This window comes from Neofelis nebulosa, chromosome 17 (genome assembly GCF_028018385.1).
Source record: "Neofelis nebulosa isolate mNeoNeb1 chromosome 17, mNeoNeb1.pri, whole genome shotgun sequence".
NCBI classification, from domain to species: Eukaryota; Metazoa; Chordata; class Mammalia; order Carnivora; family Felidae; genus Neofelis; species Neofelis nebulosa.
The window spans coordinates 20,582,814-20,605,156 of NC_080798.1; the positions used below are offsets into that span (position 1 = coordinate 20,582,814).

The 22,343-nt window shown below is 43.2% G+C and overlaps 1 protein-coding gene across 4 annotated transcripts in view; it reads right to left on the reverse strand.

Moving 5' to 3' along the window:
• The window catches only part of TDRD12 (tudor domain containing 12), a 73,542-nt gene that overhangs the window by 39,376 nt on the left and 11,823 nt on the right, over positions 1–22,343 (reverse strand). For all 4 annotated transcript variants that reach the window (XR_009255627.1, XM_058706378.1, XM_058706380.1 and 1 more), the window contains exons 4-10: positions 21,370–21,489; positions 18,629–18,684; positions 17,285–17,370; positions 11,863–12,052; positions 10,976–11,068; positions 2,439–2,533; positions 1,534–1,610 (exon numbers count right to left, since the gene is read on the reverse strand). Coding sequence is in view for 3 of the 4 variants with exons in the window: in XM_058706378.1 (XP_058562361.1) it covers positions 1,534–1,610; positions 2,439–2,533; positions 10,976–11,068; positions 11,863–12,052; positions 17,285–17,370; positions 18,629–18,684; positions 21,370–21,489 (717 nt within the window). In the remaining variant the exon portion in view is untranslated. The remainder of the gene's footprint in view (positions 1–1,533; positions 1,611–2,438; positions 2,534–10,975; positions 11,069–11,862; positions 12,053–17,284; positions 17,371–18,628; positions 18,685–21,369; positions 21,490–22,343) is intronic.

Consider the following 22,343-nt stretch of genomic DNA (forward strand, 5'->3'; position numbering starts at 1 on the left):
TCAGAAATGGGAATTGTCATATATTATAACCATGGTCCATAAGAGAAGGAGGGGTGAGCACTCCTACGTGGAACGATAAAAGTTATCAGCAAAGACTTTAAAAAAAATATATTTAAAAAAGGCAGGGGGGGTGCCTGGGTGGCTCAGTCAGTTAAGCATCTGACTTTGGCTCAGGTCATGATCTCACTGTCTATGAGTTCAAGCCCCACGTCGGGCTCTGTGCTGACAGCTCCGAGCCTGGAGCCTGCTTCGGATTCTGTGTGTCCCTCTCTCTCTGCCCCTCGCCTGCTCCCATTCTGTTTCTGTCTCTGTCTCTCTCTCTCTCAAAAATAAATAAGCATTATTAAAATATTTTTAAGTTCTCAGCAAAGAAATATAAACTATAAAAAATTTCAAATGAAAATTTTAGAACTGAAAAATACATCAAATTTAAAAGTTCACCAGATGGTGAAATTCAGCAGGATGGAGATAAAAGAAGACTGAATTAAGTTAAAGATAGATCAGAAGAATTATTAACCTGAAGAACAGCAAGAAAAAAAGGTTGAAAAAAAATGAGCAGAGTCTCAGGAACCTCTTAGACAGTATCAAAAAGTGTGACATTTGTCTCATCAGGGTCTCAAAAGGAGAGGAGAAAGAGACGGGTGGGTGCAGAAAAACTATCTGTGGAATAGCAGCCGCACACGCTCCGAATCTGATGAAAGACAGAAACTTACAAATGAAAAACCGTAATGAGCCCCGAACATGAGAAACAGGAGAAACTACACTCATGCACATCATAATTAAATTGCTTAAACCAGAAACAGAGAAAATCTCAAAAGCAGTCAAAGGAAAAAGACGTGTTGCAAACAGAGGAACGACGAAAAAGGTGACAGGAGGATTTGCAACGGGAATGATGCGGCAAGCAGAGAGTACAGCAGTATCTTTAAAATACAGGGGTGGGGGTGGGGGGGGGCGCCTGGGTGGCTCAGTCGGTTAAGCGGCTGACTTCGGCTCAGGTCACGATCTCGCAGTCTGTGAGTTCGAGCCCCGCGTCGGGCTCTGTGCTGACAGCTCAGAGCCTGGAGCCTGTTTCAGATTCTGTGTCTCCCTCTCTCTGACCCGCCCCCGTTCATGCTCTGTCTCTCTCTGTCTCAAAAATAAACGTTAAAAAAAAAAAAAAAAGATTTAAAATACAGGGGGGGAAATTTGTCAACCTAGAATCTATACCTAGCAAAAATACTTTTTTTCAAAACCAAAGCTGAAATAATTTTTCCAGACATACAAAGGCTGAGAAGAATTCATTATCAGCAGACTCACAATACAAGATAATAGTGAAGGAGGCCCTTCAGGGAAAAGGCAAATGATGCCAGATGGAAATCTGGATCCACACAAAGAGTGAAAAGCACTGATAGTAACTACAAAGGTAAATCAAAACTTCCAGGGCCAGTCTTTATTGAAATTGGCTCCTTTCCTATCATCAATCTTACAGAACACTGTGTAAGACAGTATTACACTTATGTATCTATCCAATTACACTGAATTTTCAAATCATACCTTGCTGCCGGTGTATCTGGCTCAGCGTATATGGTTATTCCCCTCTTCGTTGGCCAGTACGCTGAAGATTCAGCACACTGTAAAAAAAAGAATATGTATGCAAGCAAGATATATATTCTTTTCTTTTTAAACAATTTTTTAGTTTTTTTTTTAACGTTTATTTATTTTTGAGACAGAGAGAGACAGAGCATGAACGGGGGAGGGTCAGAGAGAGAGGGAGACACAGCATCCAAAACAGGCTCCAGGCTCCGAGCTGTCAGCACGGAACCCGATGCAGGGCTCGAAATCACAGACTGTGAGATCATGACCTGAGCCGAAGTCGGACGCTCAACCGACTGAGCCACCCAGGCGCCCCAAGATATATATTCTTAAGGAAGGAACCAAAATTCCATGGGAACTACTCTCATAACAACCATCCCAGGTAATTTTCAGGCAACACAGACACAGAAAGACAAAGAACTGGAAAACTGGGGGGATTATGCCATTGCTATAACCACTAGATTAAAGTGTCCAAGTAGCAAGCAGCTGGCACTTCAGATACTCAGTATTTCAAATGTCCTGTAATTATTTCACTTGTCTTCTCAAAGGAACTGGAAGGACAGGTTAGACTTACTTAACTATTAGAATGTCCCGTAATCTCAGGTTTTCACACCCTTGCTAAATGAGCATAAACACCCAATTCTGTACAGAAGCCACGAGGCCAGGAACAAGAAGGAAGCTGCAGTTACCTTGTTCTTTAGAAACAGAGCAAATTCACAAACCGTATTTTTTCCTGAAAAAAATCACTATCATAGCCAAGGATTTCTTACTAGAAAATATATTTTTGGTTCCTAGATTTCAAAGGAGACTATTCTAAAATTAACATTATATGAACTTTGTATCTAATGAATATTTAAAAACACAACCTTATTTATATCTTTCAAAGAGATGCGCTGTTGTTTCATTTCAGATTTTTTAGGTGAACCTCTCAATGAATCCATATTACATTTTACACTTTTATCTGCAAAATAAAAAGTGATAAAAGAGCTTAGAAAGTACTATTAATAGAAAATAGGACACAAAGGAGAATTTTTACCATACTATTATAAAACCTTAATACATGAAATTATTATAGAATAGGGTTTTACACTGAACCTTGAGGGTATTACATTTTTAAAATCTTGTTTCAACCCTTATCACATAAAAAAAAGTTTAAATAATTCTTCTACTGGCTTATTAACAACTGAACATAATTTACTTTCCCCACTTGGTGGACTATATTTTTCGAAGAGGGCCACAACATGTCCCCCAACACATGTGCTCTTCTTAGAGTGTGACACTAACACCTGTCCCATTGACAGATGGGCTCTGTATTCCCTTCTCATGAGCCTGGGGGGTGGGTAGCTGTAAACGACACAGAAGTGGTGTTTTGAGACTTCTAAAGCTAGACGGCGAAAACGACACATACTAATGACCAGTTCTCCTAGATGCTCACTTTTTTTTTTTAATATGAAATTTATTGTCAAATTGGTTTCCATACAACACCCAGTGCTCATCCCAACAGGTGCCCTCCTCAATTCAATACCCATCACTCACCCACCCCTCCCTCCCACCCCCATCAACCCTCAGTTTGTTCTCAGTTTTTAAGAGTCTCTTATATTTCGGCTCCCTCCCTCTCTAGCCTTTTTTTTTTCTTCCCCTCCCCCACGGTCTTCTGTTAAGTTTCTCAGGATCCACATAATAATGAAAACATATGCTATCTTTCTCTGTATGACTTATTTCACTTAGTGTAACACTGTCCAGTTCTATCCACGTTGCTACAAAAGGGCATATTTCATTCTTTCTCATTGCCACGTGGTACTCCATTGTGTATATAAACCGCAATTTATTTATCCATTCATCAGTTGATGGACCTTTAGGCTCTTTCCATAATTTGGCTACTGTTGAACGTGCTGCTATAAACATTGGGGTACAAGTGCCCCTGTGCATCAGCACTCCTGTATCCCTTGGGTCAATTCCTAGCAGTGCTATTGCTGGGTCATAGCGTAGGTCTATTTTTAATTTTTTGAGGAAGCTCCACACTGTTTTCCAGAGCGGCTGCACCAGTTTGCATTCCCACCAACAGTGCAAGAGGGTTCCCGTTTCTCCACATCCTCACCAGCATCTATAGTCTCCTGATTTGTTCATTTTAGCCACTCTGACTGGCGTGAGGTGGTATCTGAGTGTGGTTTTGATTTGTATTTCCCTGATGAGGAGCAACATTGAGCATCTTTTCACGTGCCTGTTGGCCATCTGGATGTCTTCTTTAGAGAAGCATCTATTCACGTTTCCTGCCCATTTCTTCACTGGATTGTTTTTTGGGTGTGGAGTTTGGTGAGCTCTTTATAGATTTTGGATACTAGCCCTTTGTCCAATATGTCATTTGCAAATATCTTTTCCCATTCCACCAGTTGCCTTTTAGTTTTGTTGATTGTTTCCTTTGCAGTGCAGAAGCTTTTTATCTTCATGAGGTCCCAATAGTTCATTTTTGCTTTTAATTCCCTCGCCTTTGGGGATGTGTCAAGTAAAAAATTGCTGCGGCTGAGGTCAGAGGTTTTTCCTGCTTTCTCCTCTAGGGCTTTGATGGTTTCCTGTCTCACATTCAGGTCCTTTATCCATTTTGAGTTTGTTTTTGTGAATGGTGTAAGAAAGTGGTCTAGTTTCATCCTTCTACATGTTGCTGTCCAGTTCTCCCAGCACCATTTGTTAAAGAGACTGTCTTTTTTCCGTTGGATATTCTTTCCTGCTTTGTCAAAGATTAGTTGGCCATACTTTTGTGGTCTAGTTCTGGGGTTTCTATCCTATTCCATTGGTCTGTGTGTCTGTTTTTGTGCCAATACCATGCTGTCTTGATGATTACAGCTTTGTAGTAGAGGCTAAAGTCTGGGATTGTGATGCCTCCCACTTTGGTCTTCTTCAAAAATTACTTTGGCTATTCAGGGTCTTTTGTGGTTCCATACAAATTTTAGGATTGCTTGTTCTAGCTTCAAGAAGAATGCTGGTTCAATTTTTATTGGGATTGCACTGAATGTGTAGATAGCTTTGGGTAGTATTGACATTTTAACATTTATTCTCCCAATCCATGAGCACGGCATGTTTTTCCATTTCTTTATATCTTCTTCAATTTCCTTCATAAGCTTTCTATAGTTTTCAGCATACAGATCTTTTACATCTTTGGTGAGGTTTATTCCTAGGTATTTTATGCTTCTTGGTGCAACTGTGAATGGGATCAGTTTCTTGATTTGTCTTTCTCTCGCTTCATTATTAGTGTACAAGAATGCAACTGATTTCTGTACATTGATTTTGTATGCTGAGATTTTGCTGAATTCATGTATGAGTTCTAGCAGACTTTTGGTGGAGTCTATCAGATTTTCCATGTATATCATGTCATCTGCAAAAAGTGAAAGCTTAACTTATCTTTGCCAATTTTGATGCCTTTGATTTCCTTTTGTTGTCTGATTGCTGATGCTAGAACTTCCAACACTATGTTAAACAAGCAGTGAGAGTGGACATCCCTGTTGTGTTCCTGATCTCAGGGAGAAAGCTCTCAGTTTTTCCCCATTGAGGATGATATTAGCTGTGGGCTTTTCATAAATGGCTTTTATGATGTTTAAGTACGTTCCTTCTATCCCGACTTTCTCGAGGGTTTTTATTAAGAAAGTATGCTGAATTTTGTCAAATGCTTTTTCTACACCGATTGACAGGATCATATGGTTCTTATCTTTTATTAATGTGATGTATCACGTTGATTGATTTGCAAATGTTGAGCCAGCCCTGCAGCCCAGGAATGAATCCCACTTGATCATGGTGAATAATTCTTTTTATATGCTGTTGAATTCGATTTGCTAGTATCTTACTGAGAATTTTTGCATCCATATTCATCAGGGATATATATTGGCCTGTAGTTCTTTTTTGCTGGGTCTCTGTCTGGTTTAGGAATCAAAGTAATGCTGGCTTCACAGAATGAGTCTGGAAATTTTCCTTCCCTTTCTATTTTTTGGAACAGCTTGAGAAGGATAGGTATTATCTCTGCTTTAAATGTCTGGTAGAATTCCCCTTGGAAGCCATCTGGTCCTGGACTCTTATTTGTGGGAGATTTTTGGTAACTGATTCAATTTCTTCGCTGGTTATGGGTCTGTTCAAGTTTTCTATTTCTTCCTGTTTGAGTTTTGGAAGTGTGTGGGTGCTCAGGAATTTGTCCATTTCTTCCAGGTTGTCCAATTTGTTGGCATATAGTTTTTCTTAGTATTCTCTGATAAGTGCTTGTTATTTCTGAGGGATTGATTGTAATAATTCCATTTTCATTCATGATTTTATCTATTTGGGTCATCTCCCTTTTCTTTTTGAGAAGCCTGGCTAGAGGTTTAACCATTTTGTTTATTTTTTCAAAAAACCAACTCTTGGTTTCGTTGATCTGCTCTACAGTTTTTTTTTAGATTCTATATTGTTTATTTCTGCTCTGATCTTTATTATTTCTCTTCTTCTGCTGGGTTTGGGGTGTCTTTGGTATTCTGCTTCTATTTCTTTTAGGTGTGCTGTTAGATTTTTTATTTGGGATTTTTCTTGTTTCTTGAGATAGGCCTGGATTGCAATGTAATTTCCTCTCAGGACTGCCTTCGCTGCATCCCAAAGCATTTGGATTCTTGTATTTTCATTTGTTGCCATATATTTTTTCATTTCTTCTCTAATTGCCTGGTTGACCTGTTCATTCTTTAGTAGGGCGTTCTTTAACCTCCATGCTTTTGGAGGTTTTCCAGACTTTCCTGTGGTTCATTTCAAGCTTCATAGCATTGTGGTTTGAAAGTGTGCATGGTATGATCTCAATTCTTTTATACTTACGAAGGGCTGTTTTGTGACCCAGTATGTGATCTATCTGGGAGAATGTTCCATGTGCACTCGAGAAAAAAGTATATTCTGTTGCTTAAATATATCTGTCAAGTCCATCTGATCCAATGTATCATTCAGGGCCCTTGTTTCTTTATTGATCCTATGTCTAGATGATCTATCCATTACTCTAAGTGGAGTATTAAAATTCCCTGCAATTACCACATTCTTATCAGTAAGATTGCTTATGTTTGTGATTGTTTTATATATTTGGGGGCTCCTGTATTCGGCACATAGACATTTTTAATTGTTAGCTCTTCCTGATGGATAGACCCTGTGATTATTATATAATGCCTTTCTTCCTCTCTTGTTACAGCCTTTAATTTAAAGTCTAGTTTGTCTAAGTATGGCTACTCCAGCTTTCTTCTGACTTCCAGTAGCATGATAGATAGTTCTCCATCCCCTCACTTTCAATCTGAAGGTGTCCTCAGGTCTAAAATGAGTCTCTTGTAGACAGCAAATAAATAGGTCTTGTTTTTTTATCCATTCTGATACCCTATGTCTTTTGGTTGGAGCATTTAGTCCATTTACATTCAGTGTTATTACAGAAAGATACGGGTTTAGAGTCATTGTGATGTCTGTAGGTTTCATGCTTGTAGTGATGTCTCTGGTACTTTGTGGTCTTTGCAACATTTCACTCACAGAATCCCCCTTAGGATCTCTTGTAGGGCTGGTTTAGTGGTGATGTATTCCTTCAGTTTTTGTCTGGGAAGACCTTTATCTCTCCTTCTATTCTGAATGACAGACTTGCTGGATAAAGGATTCTCGGTTGCATATTTTTTCTGCTCATCACATTGAAGATTTCCTGCCATTCCTTTCTGGCCAGCCAAGTTTCAGTAGATAGGTCTGTCACTAGTCTTATCGGTCTCCCTTTATATGTTTATCCTTAGCTGCTTTCAGAATTTTCTCTTTATCCTTGTATTTTGCCAGTTTCACTATGGTATGTTGTGCAGAAGATCGATTCAAGTTACGTCTGAAGGGAGTTCTCTGTGCCTCTTGGATTTCAATGCCTTTTTCCTTCCCCCGATCAGGGAAGTTCTCAGCTATGATTTGTTCAAGTACACCTTCAGCTCCATTCTCTCTCTCTTCCTCTTCTGGAATTCCTATTATACGGATATTGTTGTGTTTGATTGCATCACTTAGTTCTCTAATTTTCCCCTCATACTCCTGGATTTTTTTATCTCTTTTTCTCAGTTTCCTCTTTTTCCATAATTTTATCTTCTAATTCACCTATTCTCTCCTCTGCCTCTTCAATCCGAGCTGTAGTCACCTCCATTTTACCTTGCACCTCATTTATAGCATTTTTAAGCTCCTCATGACTATTTCTTAGTCCCTTGATCTCTATAGCAATAGATTCCCTGCTGTCCTGTATACTTTTTTCAAGCCCAGCGATTAATTTTATGACTGTTATTCTAAATTCTGGTTCTGTTATATTGCTTAAATCGTTTTTGATCAATTCGTTAGCTGTTGCTACTTCCTGGAGTTCCTTTTGAGGAGAATTCTTCCGTTTCATCACTTTCGATAGTCCCTGGGGTGGCACGGAACTGCAGGGCACATATATAAAATACACATATAAAATACACATATAAAATACAGATGTAAACATACGTAGGCACATGTACACATACTCCTCAACTCCGTCCATGGAAGGGCCTGGGTGCAGTAACACCCCAACAGAAACAAACACCCCTAGCTCCCAGATCTTGGTTTCAAAATGCCACTCTCCATGAAAAAAAGCCAGGGCAACTTGGAGAAATGGTGGATTCCAGGGTTTCAAATAGGAATCGATACTAATATGAATTAATGAATAAAAAGGAATGATATATTTATGCTTCATGATAGCTGCCTACAAAGTATTTACAAGGTGAAGAGGAGCTTTCAGTGGAGAAGCCTGGCAGATGCTACCTTAATTAAGCAATCAAAGGATACAATTCATCAGTCATGGGACAAATCAAAGTTTTGTGTCACCTGGTAAGATGGGATAAGCTGAACACAGCATCCTCTTTTGAGGTATCCCTGCCACAGGTGCATCAGCTGAATCTTATGCCAAAAACACCCACTACAATTGAGAGACAGTCTACAAAACGACTGGTCTATAGTCTTCAAAGGTGTCAAGGTCATGAAAGTCAAGGGAAGACTTGAGAAACTATTCCAGGCTGAAGGAGAAGGAGACGTAATCGCCCAAGCACAATAAGGAATGGCGAGCCACACCCTCTGCCATAAAGAAATGGTGGGATGAGTGGCCAAACCTGAATGGTGACTGAGGCTTACGTGATCACAATGTGTCAATGTTAATTTTCTGATTTTTCTGGCTGTATTGTCAATATCTTTGAGAATACCTTTGTTTCTAGGAAAAACACGCTCAAGTACTGGGGAGCGACCCAGTCAGCAACTTAATTCTCACGTGTTTTTGAAAGAGACTTCTCTGTCAAGCTAACTTTTCCGTAAGTCTGTGATTATCCTAAAATAAAAATCTCACTGAGAAAATGGATGTAAGCCCCATGAAAACAGAGACCTGTTTCCTTCCCTGAGTCCCTAGAATAGTCCTGACACCTAAGTGGTAATGACCATCTGATGAATAAATACACATGGATCAGGGGTGTGAGCTAGTCTGTCACCAAAGTCAAGACAGTCTGTCTAGAACTGATAAGCCTAGAAATAGTAAATTAATCATAACTGTTTCAAAATTTGGAGATAACTGCCAAAATAAATAGCTAAGGGGTAAGATAAAGGCTTGCCTCTAATGAATGGCCTAGGGTGAGGAGAGGTTGGAAAGAGAAAATTACTTTCCATTACTCCTGTACTATTTGACTGTTTAAGCAAGTATTAACAAAGTATTGTGCTTTCATTTAAAAAATGTAAGGCAACTTCAAGGAGAAGTACCAAAAATTAATTAAAATACAATTGAGGGACGTCTGGGTGGTTCAGTTGGTTAAACTTCTGACTTTGGCTCAGGTCATGATCTCATGGTTCATGAGTTCGAGCCCTGTGTTATGCTCTGCGCTGACAGCTCAGAGCCTCAAGCCTGCTTCAGATTCTGTCTCCCTCTCTCTCGCCTCTCCCCTGCTCATACTCTCTCTCAAATAAACAAACAAACTTAAAAAAAAAAAATACAGTTGAAATACCACCTCACTATGATCACAGGGAAAAGGAAATCTTTGCTTGGACAAGTAATATCTAATAATTTTGTTTTTCACATGACAACCAGTGACATCTCACATTAGCATTTCTTTAGTTTACCATCAATCTTTTCCTTTTCAAAGACATGCATAGTCCATTACAACACTGACTACAATAAGGAAAAAATGGGAAACTGTTTTGTCCGGCAATCCGGGGCTACTTAAAACAACAATGATCTATCCATATGACGGAAAGCTGTGCAGTGATTAAGCATAACGTCAAACGCCTGGTATTTTCCTACTCTGGTAGAAATGGGCACATATTTTTACTTCCATTTGTATTTCTTCCATCAGTAAAAGGGGCTCCTTTCAGCAGGAATTCTCATCTGGGACCCCAGCAGGAAGCACATCACAACACGGGGTTGGGGCCACGTGTGCCCGAGTCTGCCACAGGCCAGGCGCTGGGCCACATACACTCTGTATGGGAGTAATGGATGGGAACCGTGCCTCTCCATGACACATAGGAGGGAGGGACACTGATAACCCTCTCACGTCACAGCTCATACCTTTAACCCACATGATCCTGGACACATCTGACCTAGAAAGAAGTTCACCCATATGTTAACCAAAACAGTACACAGAAGTTATGTGTAGTAGAATCCCATTTCTGTAAGATAAAAGTGGTATACCCAATCTCAAAACTGGACACTCTGGAAAGAAAGACTCTGGAAACTCCTTAGTAAGTGGCTCTCAAAGATGGCAGGTTTTTAAAACTCTGCATAGCTGTATTTCTGTATGATAAACAACATTACTGAAGTCATTAAAAATAACGCTAAATGTAGGGAATCACTTCATTGGCCACAGCTTTAACTTAGTTGAGGTTTACAATGTACGTGCATGAAACAACACTCCCATAGGTACACATATGCCTGACATAAGAGGGAGTAAGTGGTGGAGGGTTGCCACAGGGGGTGAGCCAAGAATCAAAGAAGCTGGCAGATTCCGCTCTTGTCCAACATTTCCAACCCATTATGCACCTTGGAGACAGGGAATTAAAGACCGGGTATTTTCACCCTCACAAATGCCACTCATTTTTAGGTGAGCTGCTGCTTAAAAATTGCTCATAAACCCATATGTATACTCAGAGAACAAATAATAATCACTGGTGTGGGGCTGGGCTTGAAAAAATCAGTTTTACGCATAATGCCTCTTACACATGCTCTTTACATTACAATAAAATCCTCTAGGTAGGGACTGCACGGCAAATGATCTCTGCCAGCTTCTCCATCATACACGGGTTCCATGAAATTAAGAGAAAGAGAGAAAATTACCATAGCCCTTCTACACAACCCTTAATACTCTTTAGATAGTTGAGTGTTCTTTTACGCCGCCTATGAAATGCCACAAGCAAGAAAACTTACCCAGGATCACAGCAGTTGGCCCAAGGTCACCAACAACACCCTTGGGCCATGGATGCTGAAGAGACTGAGCCAGAAAAGTTAAACCATGTGAATCTGATGGAAAGAACACAATTCAGGATTAAAGCATGAAATAAACCCAAACTACAAATGCAAATTCACTGGCCTACTTTTTCAGCTCTCGCTTTTGCTGGAAGGTCGGGGGGGGACCTAACTTGGGGCAGGAAAGCAGAGTGAAGGAGCTAAGGAAAACGGAATTGAGAGAGAAACATTTAAAATTGTTTCCACTGTCCATCACAGACTCTTCTCAGATTTCCCTGCTAATAAATAGCTCTTTTAAAAACGTGTCTAAAATGGGGCGCCTGGGTGGCTCAGTACGTTAAGCGTCCGACTTCAGCTCAGGTCATGATCTCACAGCTCGTGGGTTTGAGCCCTGCATCAGGCCCTGTGCTGACAGCTCAGAGCCTGGAACCTGTTTCAGATTCTGTGTCTCCTTCTCTCTCTGCCCCTCCCCTGCTCGCACTTTGTCTAAGATAAACATAAAAAAAAAAAAAAAAAAATTAAAAGTGTCTAAAATGGTAGGCATATAACCTTGTTTTAATAATATCTTTAAATTATGAATTTATGGACTTCTGAAAATGTACTTCCATGTAATAAGAAATGGAGAACAGTTTTTTCCTGGTCTCATAAAAACAAACATCCTGTTGACAGGACCTCAAAACGTGCCACAAAATCACTAGGATTAAAGTTAAAATATTAAATTCAGAGTCCCAGTCTCTGCCTCCGTATAGGGAAAGTATGCACAGCTTACATCAGTTCAGTAAGATTCATACAAATAAGACAATTAAAAAAAAAAAAACAACAACCTGTATCGATGAGGATGCACTCACTTTCCATTCCCTGAGAATCTTTTCCTTGCAAAAACATTGGCCAAAGAGTAAGTGCTGGATTGAGTTTACTGGAAAAGGATGCAGACTTTCTATTCAATCGTGGTTTCTCTACAGAATGAAGGTTTTTATTCTCCTTGGGTGATATGTAACGAGCAAAGTTCTTCGCAACCAGATCATCATTAACACAGACCTGCACAATTTTGGACGTTTCATAAATAAGACAAATAGAGTCAAGTCAGTGACTGCTCAGAAAATATCCCCAACTTGACCCCAAATTTCAACCTTCAGAAAAAATTATTTTATAGGACATAATTTGATAGAAATCAATTTCTTAACTTTTGCCCTGGTGATGATGAACTAGGTATTTCTGACCAGCCCACCTGATAAGGAAAACAGTAAGAATCTGCACAAAATATAAGAAGTATCTTCTTGAAAGCACTGGAGAGCTAACATCACTTTGCCAAGCAGAGATCTGGGGGGTTGGCAAGACAAAGCACAAATCATCAAATCATCAAAGGAAAAACTGACAGGGGCGCCTGGGTGGCTCAGTTAGTCATGATCTCATGGTCCGTGAGAGTCCAGCTCTGTTGACAGTGTGGAGCCTGCTCAGGATTCTGTCTCTGCCCATCCCCTGCTTGCACGCACAGACACGCACACGTTCTCTCCCTCTAAAAATAAAGAAACTTTAAAATAAACTTTAAGAAGGAGAAACTGGTAAGTAAGACTTTATCAAAATTTAAATTTTCCGCTTCTCAAAAGATACTGTTAACAGATAAAGAGCAGGGGGGCCTGGGCAGCTCAGTTGGTTAAGTGTCCGACTCTTAACTGCGACACAGGTCATGACCTCATGGTTCCTGGGATCAGGCCCCCTGCATCGGGCTCTGTGCTGACAGCCTGGAGCCTGCTTGAGATTCTCTCTCTTCCTCTTTCTCTGCCCCTTCCCCACTCGTGCTCTCATAAATAAATAAATAAATAAATAAATAAATAAATAAATAAACAAACAAAATTTTTAAAAAAGAGAGATGAGCAATCTACAGATAGGGAGAAAAAATTTTTTTTTTAATGTTTACTTATTATTGAGAGAAAAAGAGCACAAGCAGGGGAGGGACAGAGAGAGGGAGACACCGAGTCTGAAGCAGGTTCCAGGCTCTGAGCTTTCAGCCCAGAGCCCAACGTGGGGCTTGAACTCATGAACTGTGAGATCATGACCTGAGCTGAAATTGGAAGCTCAACTGACTGAGCCACCCAGGCACCCCAAGGAAATATTTTTAAAATTTTCTATCCGGATGGACATGTATCCAGAATATATAAAGAACTCTCAAAACTTAGTAAAAAGATGACAAATAACCCATTTTAAAAATGGGTAAAACACAATGGAATATTACTCAGCCATAAAGAAGGATGAGATTTTTTGCTATTCGCAACACCCCAGATGGACCTAGAGGGTATTATGCTAAGTGAAATAAGCCAGAAGACAAACACCTTATGATTTCACTTATGTGTCGAATGTAAAAAGCAACAATAAACAAACAGCAGAAACAGAACCATAAATACAGAGACCTGACGGTTGCCAGAGGAGATGGGGGAAGGGGAAGGTACAACATGGGTGAAGGGGAGTAGGAGATACAGGCTTCCAGTTATGGAATGAAACAGTCACAAGGAAAAAAGGTTCACAGGGAATATAGTCAGTGGTATTGTAATAGTGTTGCATGTGACAAATGGGAGCCACACTTGTGGTGAGCATAGCACGGTACAGGCTCATTAAATCACTATGTTGTACATCTCAAACTGACGTAATGTTATGTATCAAATATATTTCCATTTAAAAAGTCATCAAAAATGGGCAAAATACCCAAATACTTCATCAAAGAAGGTACATGGATTGCAACAGCATATGAAAAGATACGTAACATCATGAGTCGTTAGGGAAAATGCACAGTTAAACCACAATGAGATACCACCACACGCCCGTCAAAGTGGCCAGACAAGTGTTGGAGAAGAAGTGGAGGAACCAGCGTCACACGTTGTTCACGGAATTGTAAAATAGTTGATCCCTTTGGAAAACAACAGGCCATCTCTTAATACCTACACTACCACCCAGAAATTTGACTCCCACGTATTTATTTTCCCAAGAGAAATGAATGCATGGGTTCACAGGAAGAACTGTACGTGGATAGTCATAGCAGTTTTTTTTAGCAGTCCCCAACGGTTCCCAAATTCAAATGTCCACCAAGAAGTGAACAGATAAACACACTGTAATATATCCAGACAACGGCAGAGTATTTTGACGATAAAAGGGATAAGGTGGACATATGCTAAAATCATTCTGCTGAGTAAAAGAAGCCAGGTAAAAAAGAAAACACCCTGTGCTTCCTTAGAGAGCCAGAAAAGGGATGGTGGGTCCTATTTTTCTTTTCCTGACAATTACGACCTCATGCACCCACTGTGAGTTCTCTCTGCTAGTAAGCATGCCTTCTGCACTCCCCGCCCTTGAAGTAAGAACAACTTATCGTCTGCACACCACCACACAGAAGAAAAGAGACCCACTGGAAAAGCAAAAAGAAAGAAGTTGGTAAAGAACTTGTTCAAAGATGTTTTACAAGACTCGCCCAAGAGCCAACATTTTGTTACTTTTACCAAAGTGAAAAATAAGCAGTGAAGTGTAAAAATAAGCAATGTGAAATTGACAAGGATGTGGGAGAAACCCAAAACGCACCACCAAGAGTAACAAGGGAACCTTACTGCAAATGAGTAACATCATCACCAGGAAGAGGGCTGGGCAAGAAAACAGCCCACCTAAGTAACTTTGGAATAGCTGAAACAGTGTTTCGGCTGCACCTGTAAGGCTAAAAACAAACTTCTTTTTCATACGAATGTGGGTGAGCAATTCCAGAATTACTCCATGAGAATACTAGCATTAATCAGACAAGTATGTGGTAGCTAACAAGAGGTTTCCCCGCCGTTGGGAACAGGTGTCACGATAAGGAATGGGGAGGGCCAGAAAGAAACCTGCGATGCCAGACTAGAATGAGAGATGTGGAGTTGTGTGTGCATGGACGAGCGAGTGCACATGCACATACTTCCTAACTGCAGAGACGGCCTACAATCACCGGCCCCCGGGAGCCACAGAGCACACCCTGTGCCCTGGTCTTGCTATCTGAATACCATTCTTGTGCAAGAAGCAGCTGATTCCAGAGCTGGGCTGGAAGATGACAAAATTGGCCTAGAGCACCTCATGGTACCAAAATGTAGAAAGTTTTCAACAATGATGGGGTACACTGAAAGGACACGTAGGCCACTTTGAAGAAGCTGCTAATGGCCAAATCGGTGACAATTTGAGCAAGAAAATAAGGACAGCAATGGATTATATCCCTTAGAGTAAAACAAACAGCCCAGAGTCCATACTAAGATAAATTACTGAATCAATTAATAAGTGGGGGGAGAAGGGCCAGTTCTTCTTTACACAATTCCAATTAAAGAATGTAGAAGGCCTGGGGTGCCCGTGTGGCTCAGTCAGTTAAGTGTCCAGCTGCAGCTCAGGCCACGATCCTGTGGTCCGTGAGTTTGAGCCCCGCATCGGGCTCCGTGCTGAAAGCTCAGAGCCTGGAGCCTGCTTCGGATTCTGTGCTGCCCTCTCTCTCTCTGCTCCTGCCCCAATCGTGCTCTGTCTCGGTCTCTCAAAAATGAACAAATGTTAAAACAAATTTTTTTCAAAATGTAGAAGGCCTGACACAAAAGGGGCAAGCACCACGGAAATAAGCCCTGCAGGCAAGAATCACTGAGGCGTATCTGCACAGCCCCAGAATATCTCCCCGTAAGATACGTCACAATTTGAAAAGGAAAAAGCAGTAACTGCACAGGGCACACCCGGCGGACACCACCTTAACCAGGTGATGGAGGTGAGCCCGACGCCAACATCAGAAACCCCCTGCGAGGATGCAGACAAGGGCACGAAGGTCACTTCTGTAACATTCTTGCCCCAAATGTACCACCTCAGTCCAATCACATCAGGCAAACCCAAGTTGAGCAACATTCTACAAAATAACTGGACAGCACTCCAGAAGTGTCAAGGTCTTAGAAGATGAGGAAAGACCGAGGAACTACCACCGACAGGAGGAGACTAAGGAGACAGCATGAGATCCTGGATGAGGTCCTAGAGCAGAGAAAGCAATTTAGTGGGAAAATGGGAAAAACTCAAACTAGGTCCATGGATTTGCCGAAACAGCATTTTAGGGGCATCTGGGTGGCTCTAGTCAGTTAAGCATTTGACCCTCGATTTGAGCTTAGGTCACGATCTCACGGTTCGTGGGTTTCAAGCCCTGTGTCAGGCTCTGGGCTTCTAGCGCCAAGCATCCTTACAATTCTCTCTCCCTCTCTCTCTGCCCCTCGCCCCCACTCGGCATGCGCATTTGCACTCTGCCTCAAAATAAAAATGTTTTAAATGTTTATTTATTTTTGAGAAAGACCGAACACGAGCAGGAGAGGGGCAGAAGGAAAGGAAGACACAGAATCGGAAGCAGGCTCCAGCCTCTGAGCTGTCAGCACAGAGCCCGACACGGGGCTTGAACTCACCAACTGTGAGATCATGACCTGAGCTGAAGGGGGACACCTAACCGACTGAGACACCCAGGCACCCCAAAAATAAAATAAATCCACAGTTAAGATGCCTCCTGTTGCTCCATCTTTTTGCCCTGTGCCACCCTCCATAAGGGGGGCAGCCACCCTAATGGTAATGGCTCATAACGGGGGTAGGGAGTTCACGTTATGCCCACCTCCTCTCTACTTAGGTTATCTCAATTTTCTACGATGAGCACATATTACACATAGTGAGAAAATTATGGATGGAAAAAAAGCAACGAACTCAAAGCCATACAAATATGTGTATTTATAAAAATTACGTCCTGGGGGGCACGTGGGTGGCTCAGTCAGTTAAGCATCCGATTCTTGATTTTGGCTCAGATCTCACGGTTCATGAAATGGAGCCCCAAGCTGGTCTCTGTGCTGACAGCAGGGAGCCTGATGCGGGGCTTGCGCTCATGAACCACGTGATCATAACCTGAGCCGAAGTCAGACGCTCAACAGACTGAGCCACCCAGGCACCCCAACTTTTTTATTTTCTTGAAGTTTATTTATTTTGAGAGAGAGCAAGAGTGTGCATGCGTGGGGGGGGGGGAGGGGCAGAGGCAGAAGAAGAGAGAGAATTCCAAGCAGGCTCCACGCGGGGCACGGTGCCTGATGTGGGGCTCCATCCCATGATCTGAGATCATGACCTGAGCCGAGATCAAGTTGGACACTTAACCGACTGGACCACCTCGGGGCCTCTAGGTGTGAATGACGTCCTTTTCTTTAGTATTTACTCTTTATTAAAATAAAACACTTAAGCAACGACAAAACATTCTCCAAATGCAATTCGTTCACTTACTTTCTCATTTTTTATGGTTACGTAAAGGTAGACCTCAAAAGTATCTTCTTCCACGGCGCACAATTTGGCCTCCACCTGGGTAGTCGCTAAACAGCACGAATGAACAGACGTAAAAGAGCTGATATTAAAAGTGTACTTGGAACAATCGTATTCCACCCATCAATCTGTACTCACCACTTAGCATCACCCAGAGCCACCAGGGCTGCCGGCTCCCCCCCCAGGGGCAGTGGGTGGGCGGAGACCAAGGCTCTCCCCTCGTGGAATCAGCCACGCTGCCCCTGCCTGCGAACACCCTGAGCAGCTCTTGGCCCTCTTCCCTTCCGGTGCCTTCCAAATCCACTTCCCGCTCAGTCTCCCGCCTGAGTCACTCCACACTGCCGACGCCCTGGCAAACAGAGCTCCCGGCGCCTCTCTGAGACCCAAGAAGCCACGCTGCAGTTCCAGGCTTGGGCACCTTCAGGCCCCACGCGAAGTCCGTCACAAACGCGTTTCATTTCACAACTGTCACCATCATTTCCGGGTGAGGAGACCAGGCTCAGAGAAGGCTGCAGGGCAGGATGCAATCCCAGGAGCTCTGCTCCCTCCACACCTGTATCTCCTAGTGTCCCCCCCCCCCACCCCCACCCCGTGGGCTCACAAGGGCCCAAACTCCACAGCCGGAGACCTTCCCAACCTCTCCTGTCTCCCAGGCCCCAGCACCTGGCTCTCCCTTTGCCCAGACAGTGGGGCGCCCAGACAGTGGGGCGGACATATCTGTCTCCCCAGCCCTGTAAGCGGCACAGGGGAGGGGCCGGGACCCCAGCAGGCACCAGGCAGCAGCCCAGGCATTTCACCCCCACTCTTCCTCAGAACAGCTCTGGGAGGCAGGCATAGGCATTTGGCTCTTGACTGCCAGGGGTCAGGACAGACGTCACATGAGACTGTACTTTACGGTCAACAATACAAAGAGAGCACACTGTATAGCTTCTCTGAGACTGCCTATGCATCTTAAATAGGCAACAATGATCATTACACATCACTGAAAAAAGAGAGGCTTTCCATCAACTGCAGGTTTAGTGAAATGCACGGACATTTATTTTGTAGTGCACAGCTTCCATGCAAACCAAGGGGCAGGACTATTGTTGGGGAAGGGTCCCTCACCCGAACAGCCCCTTTCTCACTCTCCATGACTGACATCCACACCCACTCCCAAAATTTCAGGGGTGCAGAGTCACTGTGACACAGGGTGGACAGAGTTCCAGGTAACAGATGAACACGCACATCTCAAACCCTCTCACCAACGGAAGGATAAACCCCCTGAGTGTCAGTTCAAAGCAGGCTGCGGTGATGATGCACCTGCCTTACCTTTCAGGATGTTCTGAAAGTACTGAATAGCTGCACTGTCCCACTTCTTGGCAGGTCTGGAACAGGAAACAGATGCCACCTTATCAAACACAAATCTGAGGCTAGGACACCAACATCATTTTGTAAGCCACAAGCTGGACGTTTCTGACACTGCGTGGTGAACATATGACACGGATGCTGGGGAGCTCGGCCCCGGCTCTGGCTTTGGGGGTGACCATCCCAGCCACGCCCTGCAGGGGGCCCTCTTGCCACTGCCGCCTGCACCCAGTGCAGAACCTCACAGAGAACAGGCCCATCTTGGGGCTTCCAGAGTGGCCGGTGCATCGCCTTCCCAACACCAGTGTCCCCAGTGACCTGGGACATATCTGTCTCCCCAGCCAGAACACAAGCTCCCTGGGGCAGGGACGCTGCGTGTGCAGCACTCCACACGTGACTGGTTAGACCAATATGGTAAGAGCGGCTGGGGGAAAGCTGGCCATCGGTGCCTCACAGCCTCTGTCTCCCGCTTTCTACCTATCACCTTGCCCTTTCCTGTGCTTGCTTTGGAAAGAAAATCTAAGAAGAGCTGTAGGCGGTGGAAGACAAGGAGAAACCAGTATTTGGAAGCAAGGAACAAAAATAATGGAAGTAAAGGTAGAGTGACCAGTTTTCTGTCTCCGCTGGTTTGATTCCCCAGAGATGCCACCACCATGCTCCAGGGGCTGTTTTAAGGATCAAACGAGGTAACATACACAAAGCACCCAGCCCCATGCCTGGGCTAAGATGTTGTTTTTACTAAAATAGATATTAAGCACATTACTTCAAGAAAATCACAAAGGGTTTCTAAAAGGAGGCAAAAAAAAAAAAAAAATTTAAGACAGTGGTTCTAAAACCTTGCTACACACAAAAAAATTACCTAGTAAGTTTTTAAGAATGAAAGAAAATGGCCCAAAAGAAAAATCGATCTAGGCCTTCACAGGTAAACCAATCATACAGTCTGTCTCTTTCTCTCACACAAAAAATAACCACATGAAGAGATACCCAACTTTATAAGTTGGAGAAATACAAATTAAAAACAAAATACCATTTTCACCCAGGAAACAAGCAAAAACTTAAAAAGCCTGGTGATAATTAACGTTGTACAGGAAAAGAGCACTCTATACCCCAGTGATGCGAGTATAAATTGCTAGGCCTCCTGGAGGACCATGTGACAAAATCTACAGAAACCGTAAAACACATATTGTCACAGAAGTTCTAGGTGAAGTGTAAACACAAAGGTACCATGTGTGCCTGCACGGAGGGTGCGTCCAAGGCTGAGAAAGCTCCCTGAGGAGCACCGCAGCGCTGGGAAGGTGGTGACCAGACGGGGAAGAAGGAGATACAGTCTGCCTCTGAGGGACAGCTGGGAGTGGACAGACCTGCACCAAAGGCAGCCCTGGAGGGGAAGGAGCTCGCTGCTCTGGAAGTGGGACCGGGAGGAGGCAGGGGCTGCTGCTGCCTGTGGGACCCACTCTCCCACAGTCTCTGAGGCCAGAGCGGTGTGGGCTGGCCGCAGGGAGCCTGGCGGGGCATCGGCAGGGACAAGATGGCTCAGCATCTATAGCGCAGCTTCTGAGGCCAGCCACAGGGCGATGCACTCACCCTCTCAAGGAAACTGTAGGTGCTGGGGGTGCAGGGAGTGGGAATGGAGGGTCTCCACAGATCCCATGAAAGCATCCACAAGAAGAGTGGCTTCCAAGTTCAGAGAACACGATGCAACATCACCAGGACGTGTAAGTTAAGCCGGAACTGTGCTGGGCCTTACACTTTTTCTTCCCACAATGCCACAGTCCAGGGTGGGAGGGTACCAGGTGGAAGGGCAGGGCTGCCTCAGGACCTCAGGTAGCACTTGGTCAAGACAGCAGAGATCGCAGCCATACCCCTGCCACAGTACTGCCCAGTGCAGGGACCCATCCTGCACAAATATTGGCAATGCAGCCCAACACTAGGAAAACGAGGCAGAGGCGGGGGTGGGGTGGGTGATATGTGCACACGTACTGCCTACGTGTACACATCTCCATACCCCTATGTTGCATACGCACGTATCCGCATTCTCACAGCAATGTTCAGCGCACAGTGCTCTGGGAACACTCTAGCTGGCTCTCAAGACAGGAGTGGTTACGTACAGCAAACAGCCAGTTATGTTCACCACAGAAAGGCCAACAGCAGAAGGTACTACGTTGTATTAGCAAAGAGCTTCAGCACACATTCTTAGGTTAAATTTGCAAATAAGGCAGTATGTTCTATTTTCATGAAAGGCTCCGAGCAAATGAACACATAGGAAGTCCTGAATGAGCTCTGCAAATTCAGAGCCTAGACAGGTCGCAGAGGCCTGGGTGGAGAGAGGGGCTGGAGAAAAATACAATGGGCAAATTTTTTTTTTTTTTTAATACTCCATGAGCCTATACTTGGCAATGTTTCCCTTCACACTTAATTTCCTACTTTTTGTAACTTAAAAAAAAAAAAAATCGCAGAGCACGGAGCTCAGGCTCGCCTATAAGCCCCTCAACTGCAGCCTCTGGAGAGGGGTCTGCCCAGGGAATTCAGCCACACGGCCAGGTGCCAGGTTCCACACATACCAACTCAGAAGATGCCTCCTGAGGAACAAAGAGGCCTCTAGAATCACTGAGCACTACTCAAGGGGAAGAGACGCACTGTAACATCATCCACTTGATTTCGTGACTTTTACCCACGATTCAGCATCTGTTACAGGCGGTACTTACACAATTTCAGCGCTATCTTCGCAGAAGTCAATGTGTAACGTAACAGGTTTCGTGCAGTACAGTCTGAATTTTTTCGCTCGGTAGGGAAGCTGCATAAAAGTTTCTACTGCAACTCGGATGCTTAAGAGCAAAACAGAAACAGTTCCATTACAAAGAAAACTTACATATAAAGTATTTCTTTAAAGTACACCAATGCAATTAACATACCTAAAATACACAAAAACCAATTCTTTGTTTCTAAGAGAGCCCCCAACAGCAGGAAGTAACTGGCAGACATCTGCTCAAGTCAGGGGGAGGGAACTGGTTCTCAAGGTGGGGGTAAAGCACAGATACGTGACTAGCATGTAGGTGGATATTCAGTGTATCTGTCATTAAAACTTCATGGTGTGGGGGCGGGAGGTACCAGAAAAATTATGTCTAACATGGCTCCTCAGACTGAGAAACACTAGGAAATAATGCACAATCCTGTGAAATCAATTCAACTTAAGATTTTTAAACATTAATTTCAACAGACAACCAGGATTATCTTAAAATTTCTGTAAATGAGCAGAAACTCATTGGGTTTTTTGAGGTGTTTTTATAATTAATGTTCAGCAACGCTGCACAAAAGAGGGACTCAGATTTGATGAACACGTTGTTCAGCAGTTTCATTTCCATTCTTCAGGCAAACGACAGGCCACGTGCATCACCATTTCGACAGAAGCAGGTTCTCGATGCCCTGTATGGGCAGCCTCACCACGTCTTGTCTCAACCATTCACAAAAAGGTGGCCGTCCTAACTGCCCCTCCAGGTCTCCCTGTGCTCTGTTTAATCACAGGGCTCTCTTGCCCAAAAAAAGCAAAACTGAAAACTCCAAACACTAAAAATCTTTCCAAAGAATTCAACACAACACTTAATTTTATAACAATTCTGATTACTTATAAAGGTGCGGAATCACAAACTAGAAAGGCATCTTTTTCTTAAATGTCTGCCAA